General features: G+C 42.7%; 1 protein-coding gene across 2 annotated transcripts; it reads left to right on the forward strand.

Annotated features, from left to right (window-relative positions):
- The first annotated feature begins 2,853 nt into the window (after positions 1-2,853).
- LOC100829039 (F-box/WD-40 repeat-containing protein At3g52030) lies at positions 2,854-9,432 on the forward strand. 2 transcript variants are annotated; one of them, XM_003577714.4, is made up of 9 exons: positions 2,854-3,114; positions 3,956-4,141; positions 4,335-4,389; positions 4,819-4,917; positions 5,789-5,892; positions 6,550-6,639; positions 7,133-7,275; positions 8,185-8,269; positions 8,796-9,432. In XM_003577714.4, exons 1-9 carry the CDS (start codon positions 2,942-2,944, stop codon positions 9,199-9,201), a joined length of 1,341 nt encoding a protein of 446 aa, XP_003577762.1. In that variant the 5' UTR covers positions 2,854-2,941; the 3' UTR covers positions 9,202-9,432. The 2 variants fall into 2 exon arrangements, with proteins under 2 accessions (XP_003577762.1, XP_010237880.1); XM_010239578.3 differs by having other exon boundaries at positions 3,028-3,166.
- Positions 9,433-11,333: the final 1,901 nt, after the last annotated feature.

Raw genomic sequence — 11,333 nt, forward strand, 5'->3', positions numbered from 1 at the left:
ATTCTCTTGACACATCTTGACACACCATAGATGCCTGCTCTCGCGCCTCCGCCTTAGCTTGTTCTATTATTTCAGCAGAAGCGGGGGTCTTTTTCTAGACCCTGCTTCGCTTCGGAGCAGGCGAGAAATAATCATCCCAGCAAGCCCCTTCGCCTTCCCTAGTACACAGCCCGTGTGCTCAGCCTTTTGCAAGCCGGCAGTCACAGCCGACTCCAACTTCTTGCTCTGCACGGAGTCGGTGGAGCATTCTGACCTCTTGCTCCCCTCCCATTTGTGGGCATTTTCCTGTTATCATATAAGACAGGACCAACTTGAGTATACATGGATCATGAGTGTCATAATTAACGTCGAAAACAAATTAATGCACGTGAACCCTTACCGCAAAAATTTTAACAGGTGGCTGCATTGGCTCAATGCCTGCCCACTCCTTCGGTGTCATGTGCTGACGTGCATATTCTCTAGCACGTTTATCCTTCAGAATGTTATGCACTGGAGGCACCCTGCCTGCCACCTCGAGCATTCAGTCCTGCTTGCGCCAGACCTTCCTCTTCCCCTGCACTCCCTAGCCTGTGGTTCAACGGCTTCTTCGCGCGCAACGCCCTCATACGTTCACTCTTCGCAATGAAGGCAGGGTCAGACGATTTCTTCTTAAATTTTTCCCATTCGGCCTCATCAGTTATGGACGACCATTTCTTCTTGACGATGGCATAGGGTTTGTCCATCCACTTTCTAGCGGTGGTTTTCCAAGTAGCAAGACCATTCCACAATGCTATGTTGATGGACGCTCGGAATCGCTCGCGCCACTCGTCACTAATTTGGAACCTCCTTTCAACGTCCGCCATGCACGTGTTTCTAACGACTTCAGAGATGTCATTCCACTCGTCGGTGATCTTGCAATATTTACGTGCAATGGCTCCACAGGTGGTTGCGAAGGCCTTCTGTGCCCTCTCAGGCGACTCCAAAAAAACCCGTCCATTCGGTTATCCATCGAGCATTTATTCTTTCTGTGGCGTACATCCAAGAACGGTCCTTCGATCTATAACACAATACACAAGAAAACACAAATCAAAATTGTTAACAAGGGGATTAAGGTGTTAATTAACCGGGGTTAAGGGGCTAACTAAAAATTTGAAATTGGGGACATTCAGAGAGAAATTGGAGGCCGACGAGAAAGATCGGGAGGGAGAGAGAGCTCGCAAGGGAGCTTGGGGCTCGAAAAATGGAGCTCACCGGAGGGCGGCAGCCGGATCTGGAGATAGGGGCCGGCCGGGGGAGAGAGGAAGAAGGGAGAGGGAGCAAGGGGATACCTGCAGCTGGGCTTCGCGGCGGCCATGGCGAAATTCGGCAGCGCTGCGTCGTCACCAGAGGAGAAGGGGCCACAGCTGGTCAGTGACGACGCGCAACACGACCAGCTACGGCTCTGTCCAGCATATTTAAACCGCGAGAGTCATCAGTGCCGGTCGTGACACCTGCGACCGTTACTGATAACAGGGGCGACATCAGTGACGGTCGCTGCCTGGGCAACCGTTAGTGATGTACCACTTATCAATGGCGGTCGGGCAGCAACCGACCGTTACTGATATGCTCTGTGCATCAGTGGCGTGCCCGTTCGAGCGACCGTTACTGATGTACCACTCATCAGTAACGGTCGACTATTCAGCGAACACCACTGATGACTCTTGCGGGGAATGATGGTACATCAGTGGTGGTCGCCTCGCACGACTGTCACTAATGTATGGCTGGGCGGGAACGGGCAGACCCCCGTTTGTTCATCAGTGACGGTCGGGGCCGCGACCGACACTGATGTTATTCATCAGTAATGGTTGCGCCCGACCCATTACTGATGGGCCGTGAGACATAGACTGTTTTGTAGTAGTGAAATAACACAACAAAAGAAAAATAACAGCAGAATTCCTGCGGCAAAATAAGTTCCAGTAGCCACTCACAAGTGGTTTACGAGACGAACTCGCTAACGAGCGCTTGCCGAGCTCGCTCGTTAAGCTTAACGATCTGAAAAGAAAGTTCGGTTTGGCTATTTAGTTAACTAACCGAGCCCTTCACATTGTCAAACTTCAATTTTTTTCGTCTAGGCCTAAAGTGATATGTTCCAAGTCATTGTGAAGAGCGGCAAAGCCACTTCTTCCACTTCCATAATTCCATTCCTTCGTGCCAAACGTGGTTCTAGGCTTGCAACAGGGGTGTATTTTTGCACCTAGGTTCGCCTGGACCAAGAAATAATCAAAACTCATAATCTCTTCGTCTCATATTAAGTGATTCAAATTTGGCTAAACATGGATGTATCTACATCTAAAAAACGTCCAGATACATGTAATACTTCGGCACTTAATATGCGACGTAGGGAGTACATCGAAAACTTCCAACGGAAAATAGAGTTTTTCCCAAAAAAAAAATTCAACTTTAACCAAAAATTATAGGCAGCTTTCTTTCATTCTTTCAAATACAATAGTTGAAGTGAGGGTACGTACAAATTTTTTTGACAAGTATTTAATGGTGTGCTTTTGCTGTATAAAAATGATAGTGGGAAACAAAATCGTTTGCACCAGCCTAGATTTATGTATTTTAAAGATTGAGATAATTAAATATGATTGGTGATTAGTTTAAACTTGTGTCTTTTTTTAGAGACAGTTTAAATCTTGTGTGTAACTGTAAGCAATCTTGTTTTTTTAGGGGAAGCAATCTTGTTATTATTATCAAAACTTTGGACGGGGCCCGTGGACACAAATCTCACACCTGGGGTGAAAAATGGACTTATTTTTTTGAAAAGGGGAGGTATGGAGCCCAGTAGCGGCCCAATACAGACATGTGGACAGTGAAAACTCGCAGCTTGGCCTCCGCATGTCCGCCAGGCCTGCCGTACGGACCGGTCAACTATACTGGCGGCGGGCGGCGGCTCGCCCAGCACCAGTCGCTGAGAGGGACGATGGAGGCGAGCAGCAGCCGGAGCGGAACTCTACCCTCGAAGCGGCGCAGCACCGGCGGCGGCGGGCACCAGCCCTCGGCGCAGTCGCTGAACGACGACGCCCTCCGCTGCATCTTCTCCCGCCTGACCGACCACTTCGACCTCGCTCGCTGCTCCGCCGTCTGCAACTCATGGTCCGACCCGCTACGGGAATTCATCTCACGTCCCCTTCTTCTCCCTCTCCGGGTATCCTTTTTGGCTCATTTCCTTTTACTCGGAGCAAGGATTACTACTTATCGATTTCTCAGGGGATTAGTACCACACAAAAATTTGTTAGGAAATTATTTGATAAACCATTAGACGCACTCACGCACACCTCATTCCATTTTGTTACGATCTGAGAATTTGCTAAACCATATAGACGCACACCTCATTCCATTTTGTTACGATCTGAGAATTTGCTAAACCATATAGACGCACACCTCATTCCATTCCCCCAGGACTATGCCGTCCTTCCGGGGTGAGCTCTGAAGTCGTGGTATTGGTGAAAGTGCAGCTTCTTTGTTTGGTGCCGAGTGGCGGGCTTGACTGTCGGTTTCGGTGTGGCTACTTTGGAGCTTCCATGGCGTCGCCCTGGTTCGTGATACCTTTGTGTTGTCTCCTGGCATTGGTGCGGCCATTGTCAGCCTCCCTCCTCCATGCTTGTGCTCCTTGTTCAGGGTTACGATAGAACCGGTGCTGTATGCGGTTGCCTAGATGCAAGTAGTTATTGTTTAGGAGGTTGTTCTTGTGTTCCATTGTAATCTTGTACTTGGTTTTTGTATTTTTCCTCAAAAAAAAAACAATTGCTTTACTGTACTTGGCAATTGGCAACTCTTGCGCTAGTCTCTGTTTTCAGTTTGGTATTTCGGTTTGTGCATTTCTCTCGCCCACAACACCAGATAAATATCTCCTTATGACAGTTCCTAGTTACCAATTAATCAACTTGTAGTGTTGATTAGAGTATGCAGGTCTGACTTTCTGCTTTGTTGATAGGCATACGATTATCGACACAGCCCATCTGATGAGGGATCTATACTACAAGAGGAATCCGCAGGCAAGAATCCCAGGTTCTGCTATTTCGATGAAAAGTTATTTTGAGGCGCTCGCCATGAATGAGCACGCATCAGCTCTTGCTAGAGGACCTGCTGAAGTTCATCAGTGGACTGGTCACGCCATGCGGTAAGCACCTGTTTTGCTGTTTTGGTCTGCTGAACTTACGCCTTCCGATGTGCATAGCATTATCAGTAAAAAGAGGAGTTTTCAACTTTTCATTTGTCAATTCATCATATTTGTCATGTTCAATTGCTTCTGTTTTTGACCTATTAAATAGCTCTTCAATATCCATATTTGCCTTTTCTTTTTATGGTTTCAGGGCCACCTTGTGTCGTATGAAGAGTGGTTCAGTCTTAACTGGAATGGGAGATAAGGTGAGTGTTCCATCATGTAGTGGTATCCTTATGATCTTCGTCAATGTTAAACATCGACTTATTCATCACTATATCATATTTGGGTGCCTCACCAGTACGCTAAATTACAGAAAAAAACTTGACGGGCATGAATATAGGCTATAAACTGTATTTTATGAGTTGTAATAAGTAGTCATATAGTTGAGGGCTTGAGGCGATGGTATAATGATTCATATTGTCACATAACATGTTTATGGAAATCATGGTTGCATAAGTCTGAAATTTAGATAATTGAGCATGAGTGCATGGATGAATGAACAAGTTTTGAGACATGGCTTAAGATTTGTCATGCTAAGCTTTTTTTAGTTTTCTACTTCCCTTGACGTATTGTCACCAATCTATTTAGTATCATCTCAAATGCCTCATCGTTTTGGTATCGGTTTTTGCCAGGTTCTTCGACTTTGGTCTGCTGAAAGTTGCAAATACATGAACGAGTACAATGTTCCAAACTCTAGAAAGTTGGTTGACTTTGATTTTGATGAAAATAAGGTAATCTATCTTGGTACAGTTTCAGTTATGTTATTTATGTACTACCAGCTGTAGTCTTCTTGATTTGGGGATAAGAGCAACTGAGCAAGTGTATAAGGTTCATGCTTTAGTAAAACAACATGTGAAGTCTTGGCTATTTTTTCATGCACATGCCGACATGCATGCTTACTTATAGCAGGCTGCAGCCCTGAGAGAATGTTTCACTTATTTATTATAGGTCGAAACATGTTAAACATCTTATTCATGGTGATTTGAGCATCTAGTCCATTAGTAACATGCTTGGGACCTTTGGTTTATCTTAAATGTCGAGGGGAACTGAAAAGTACCTGTACTATAGCCCACATGGACCTTATTCACTACTTGAAGCTACTATTAGTATTATGTACATGTCAGTTTGGACCTAGAATTACTGGTTAGTTTCTCTAGTTGTGATTCTTGATGGACATTTTTAGTTTTCTTAATATTGGGTCTTGTGATAAGCCTCAGTCGTACCAGAAAATGGTGAGCATTGGCTAAACATTTATACGGTTGTGTCCTCAGTAGAAATAGAAGTCCCAACTATCGTTTGTCTTTGAAACCATCACTCTTCCCATTATGCCCATTGGATTGCACCAAATATAGATACACTCGGTGTTCCTCCATAGCTTTGTGAACATAATTCTAAAATTGGCTGAATGGTTGCTTCTAGGGTTTACTTATCTAATGGTAGTATCATCTGAACTAATTATTTTATTCATGGAAATGCATTGAACCGAAGGGTTATGGTACCTACTTTATTTAATTTTTTTCAGCCATAGAGCGTGTTTATTTTAACAAAGTACATCCTTTTTACCTGTCAATTGTCATAAAAAGATTCCATTCCTCTATGCAGGTTGTAGGGTTAACAAGCTCCCAGGTTTTCATTTGGAGACGCAGTGGACCAAAAAGTATATTTCAATCTTGTGGAGACTCATTCAATCATGGGTTATGCATGAGGTGAGGTTCCTCGTTTAACTTTCCCAACATTACTGTGATATGTCTTCAGAAATGACAATATTTTGTTACCTGCTACAAAAAAATATTGAGTTGATGTTTAAAGGCAATATATCAGTGCAAACTGCCTTCACAATGTAATCGCACACTTCATCTTCACTTGGGACTTGGGAGACCAAACGAGCATAACAAATTCTGATCTTTGTGCATGTTTTCTCAATTTACACACCATTGTATCTACTCTCAGTTTCAGGCCCGTCTATGTTGAGAGTAGCAAAGATGAGAAAATCTGACCAAAGATAAAGGAAAAAATAGAAAGACAAGTATTAAAAGTGACAACAAACTTTTTCTTATTCTAACACACTTTGTGTTTTGATTAAAATATGGGCGCCACAATACCTCATAGACTTTATCACCATTTATTTTTGGAAGATTTTTTGTGATATGATGCCCAAACTGAAATATGATTGCATAATTACACCGCAAAGATGGATTGCACCTGATACATGTCATGCTGTAAAGATTTAATTACAGTGGAACAGGAGTGTTGTATTAGCTTGTGCTACCATTATTTGGGAAAGCATTTTATTAGCTTCGACCTTCTTGCTGTATTTTTAATTAGGATTAGTTTATATTCTCAATGTTCATTTTCTTCTGCAGTTATGCCGATCCGGAGGTTGTAATCGGCTGTGATGATGGTAGAGCCTTTGTATATGATATGTACAGCAGGAGTTACTCAAATATTTACCGGTGAGTACAAGGAAACCAAGTAGCATATAAGGTGAATAAAGTGCTTTCCACAATTTTTAATTCTTTTCATCTTAGTTGAGAGGAATTCTGTAACATCATATACCCTTATTTGGTAACCACAATAGGGAGTATAGCTTCCAGATTGTGTTGTTAATGATTGGTCGTTGCATCTCAGCTCAGAAAGGTGGGATTTTTAGTATGTGTGCACAAGCTTCACCTTACTTGAGAGGAATTCTGTAACAGAATATACCCTTATTTCGTAACCATTCAAGGGAGTATAGTTTTCAGATTCTGTTTTAGATATCTATATTCGTCGATGCATCACTGCTCAGGACACTTTTTTTCCCTTGTGTCATTAACATAGTCGGAAAGTCAAATTAGAACTGGATTTAGTTGTAGAATCTTCAATCTAGATGTACATCCAATTTTGATATTCTCCAGTTAACATATAGTCCTGCATTGTACTAATGCCGATTTAACGTGTGGTATACAGGCTTCACCCTTCCCCTGTGACCTGCTTGGCGCTAACAGATGACCAACTGATTGTTGGTGGTTCTACATTTGGAAATGTAGCTATTGCAGATCAAACCTCAGGACAGAAGTTAGGTCTTTTAAAGTCAGCTTTTGCACCAACAGGCATGCCTTCCAACTAATTCTTGATTATTAGCATATTCTCTTTCCTGACAAGTTATGGGGATGGTGTTGGTGTTTGTTCCGAATCATGACTAGAATTCTAGACAGTAAAAAACCCAAACACTAGCTAGAGATTATGGAGCATTTGATGGTATTTCTTCTAGCTAGTCCTTGGCTCATAGTGAAGTAATTTGAGAAGCTTCTAAGATGCTCTGGTCCATTCCTACTACTTCTGAGTCTAGATAACATCTGAACCTTTTTATCCTTGACATTTAATAGAACACCTTGATTTTCTATCACAACATGAAGATATCTTACTTGGTAATGTGTAGCTTTATGACTAAATGTGGTGTTCTGTAATTGAAAAACTCAAACATAATGTATAGTGTTTTGCTCTGATCTTATACAACATCGCTAGCATTCCAAAAGTCAGACCGGAGGAGAGCACAATAGAGCTAAGTATTACATGCAGAACAGATGTATTGCCTATGTAAATGTTGATTTTTCCTCCGTTTATGTTTTTGTTGAACTTCTTTTGCATTCCTCCTAGCCCAAAGAAGCTGATATCTTGTTTCATACGAAACAATAATGCTCCACTCCACTATCATCAGATAACAAAATAAACATGCAGCCGTTCCTAGGCAAAAGAAGCTCATTTGAGTGTTTATATAGCAGATTCATCCAACAATATATTTCTAAATGTTTCTTTCATTTTGATTATAGATCTAAGAAACCAGACCATGCAATCTTAGCTCGACAAATCAAACTGTTTTGAAAAAAAACTACTGTCAGTTTTAGTTCTTCCTGTTGAATCTTTTGAAAAAATATATACCAAAACCAAATTCATGCCAATATGTTTGTATTGTAATTTAATCATTATCGGACTGACTTTTTACATGTTTGTTACTTCAGTGATAAGATGCTTGTCTTTCAGCGCAAATTCACACTTAATATTTGCGGGCTCATCTTCTGGTTATGCACATTGCTGGGACTTAAGGTCAGTATCGATAGTCGTTGTTCTAGTTTAGTACCGAATCTATATCTGGTCTTTTTGGTAATTGAGGCTTCCTCTAGGGATGCAAAATATATTATAGAACATTTAATCTGCACTTTAAGTATTGTTCCCTTGCTGTCCAACAACAAAGGAATAAATTATTTGCTGATCACTCGCTCACCTTTTGAAGTTTGGGTAGATTGATGAATGAAGTTAAACGGTTGAATGGCCTCAGTTTTTTTTTGCGATAATTTAATTGAAAAATGATCATTTCCCATAGTATGTTGCTGATAACCTTCTTATACTCCATGAACAACTCTTAGTAATTTGAAATCAAAGTTGTTATACATCTTGCTGAGAAACCTGTCATGATTTATCTCATAAGCTGCTAGCTTAGCATTCAGACTGCTTTGACATGGAAGATTACTTTTGGACTGGAACATAGGCAACAGAACCCAGTGCTGAAATGTTAATTTCATAGTCCAGCAAATCATAACTGCATCTCATCATTTAAATTACTCTTTCTCAGGACCCTGAGGCCTCTTTGGGAAACAAGAGTTAGCCCGAATGTCATCTACAGCGCACATCATTTTACGGGTGACACTTCGACGCTGGCAGTCGGTGGTATTGATGGTGTCCTTCGCCTGATATGCCAGAGAACTGGTGAAACTATTCGAAGCTTCATCATGGATGCAGACCACCAACCCGAATCCAGCTCCAGGATGCAGCTTGAAAAGAAGAGCAGCCGTCCAGTGGAATCCGGCCCCAGGCAGCAAGTTGAAAAGAAGAGGGTTCGTGAGATTGCTCCGGATGCCCGGCTGGACAACATTCCTATGAACCTACGCCCCCCAATCACTGGCCTCTCGGTAGGCATGAAGAAAATCGTGACTACGCATGGCGAGAACTATATCCGAGTGTGGAAGTTCCGCTCATAGGTTGCTAGAATGTTCATCCAAGCGAGGTTAACTCGGGCTGTTTGTGTAGTAGTAGATGGTGTGTTATATCTGTCCTGTAATACTATAAGCCTGTAACAGTATCCTCAAGATGTAGGTTTGATTATGACATCCTGTTCCTCCAAGGTACCTGAATCATCAAGATGATGTACGAAGACTTAATATTGTATTGTCGTGAGTTGAAAAATGTTGATACTCTAATTTTTAGGAAAAGTAGCCTGCTTTATTATTAGTCTAATTTTTAATGGTACAATAGCAGATTACGTTATGCGACAGCCAAACTACGGAGTACTCCGTACCTTTTTTTTTTACAACATCGCGACAAGTTTTCACAGATCAGTATTTTTTTCTTTTTGGCAAGCGGCGGATCAAGCTGACAAGTTCTAAATTGGAACCAGCAGTAGTGGGCCTAAACAGACTAGGGCCCGTTAACACAACGCTGCATCGTTTGCTGGTTTGCCACAACACGCTTTTATTTTCAGGCCTTTGCCAAAATACACCATCGGATTGTGTCTTTATTTAGTACCATTATAATTTTATGGTCATTTGACATAATACATCGTCTATCCCAAAAAAGAAAGTTTGACTTTTTTATTTCTCTGGATGACGCTTTTTTATTGGGAGCGTGATGGTTTTTAAAAAAAAATCTCTAATAGAAATTTTGGCCCCAAACAGTAGTAAGTGTCGATTTTGAACATAATTTGATTACAAAATTGGTCAGCATTTAGTTACAAGTCGAACAATAACAATCCACAAAATCATAGGTTTAAAATTCAGGTCTAGGGTATTGTGGAAAAAGTGAAACTTTCCGTTCCAGTCCAAAGAGTGTGTTGTGGCAAATGACCACGAAATTGTAATGGTACGGGGCAAAAGCGCAATCTGGTGGTGTGTTTTGGCAAAGGCCAGAAAATAACGGTGTCTTGTGTCCAATTTATCTATTTAGTACCAGTGTACCACCTCGGTCATCTTGGTCTTTGTATATCTGGAGACAAACCGTCGCCCATGACAGCACACGGCATGTGTGCTCGGCTTTTTGGCCGCATCTTCACACCATTATGTTGAATGAACGCCATTCATCAGTCTATATATGCAAAAAATTCAAGCACATCTCCGAAAAGAAACTAAAACTGCATGAGAAAAAAAGCATATCTCCAAGTGATCCATCGGTCAATGATGGGCTGATGGGCAGAATAAACTGTTGAAAGTAAGAACTTAAACCAAGAAAAACAAGGAGCACAATGCTAATCTGTCTATATTCTGCCCAGAATAAGTAACACCCACAACTGTATCCTGTTTACGCTGCTCAACTTAAGAGTTAAGACGAAATAAAGCTCTCATTATGTAGACCATGAAAGCAATTACACTGTATTAGTGACATACTCCCAGTATGGAGTAAAATAGGTTCAGTTCAGGAAATACTACAATTATGAGTAAAATCGTTCGACTCTGACAAAATACTGAACTCCATGGGGAAATTAGAAACATCAGTGGGAGACCCAAAATCAACAAATTAATAACTTCCTTCTCCCTCCTCCCTTGAGCTCCCCAGGCGCCTCCCTCCTCCTAGCGCCTTCCTCTCCTCCAAGCTGCTCCACCTGCGACCTAATCCCAGGGCTGCCCGCTGCATCAGCAAGCTGGCCGCGACCACCTCGTCCCGCTGTTACTCACCCTGCGCCCGTGTCCTGACCCGCACGCCCGCGAGCTACCTCGCCTGCTGCTCGCCGCCGGCGCGGCCCTCTACTCGACCTCGCCGCCGGCTGCGCCCCTGCTGCTCCACCTCGCCGGCGTCATCCTTCCCTGCCCCGGCTCGCCAGCACTCCACCACGCCGGCCCGAGCTCCGCCAACCAGCGCCTCTTCTCTGCTCTCCCCGTCGACCACCTCGTCCGCCGGCAGCGCCTCACTCTGTGCTGCTGCTGCTTTTGTTTTTTCTAATTTAGTCTTTCTTATGCACCCTTAGAGACCATTGGGTGACAATACTCATTTGTTTGACTTGGTCCGCGGTGTACTACTTCGATTCACTACTTTCAAAGAAGGGTGTTCGAGGTCGGTACTGGAAATCCATCAAATCACTCATTAGCACTGCCTGAAAAGTGACGACCAAGGAAAAACTAGC

Source organism: Brachypodium distachyon, chromosome 4 (genome assembly GCF_000005505.3).
Source record: "Brachypodium distachyon strain Bd21 chromosome 4, Brachypodium_distachyon_v3.0, whole genome shotgun sequence".
NCBI lineage: Eukaryota > Viridiplantae > Streptophyta > Magnoliopsida > Poales > Poaceae > Brachypodium > Brachypodium distachyon.

Bases quoted from the DNA above. Each gene is read 5' to 3' on its own strand.
- LOC100829039 (XM_003577714.4), top strand. From the start codon at position 2,942: ATGGAGGCGAGCAGCAGCCGGAGCGGAACTCTACCCTCGAAGCGGCGC. The intron at 4,142-4,334 runs GTAAGCACCTGT...TTATGGTTTCAG, and splicing joins TGGACTGGTCACGCCATGCG to GGCCACCTTGTGTCGTATGA. The intron at 7,276-8,184 runs GCATGCCTTCCA...TTGTTACTTCAG, and splicing joins GTCAGCTTTTGCACCAACAG to TGATAAGATGCTTGTCTTTC.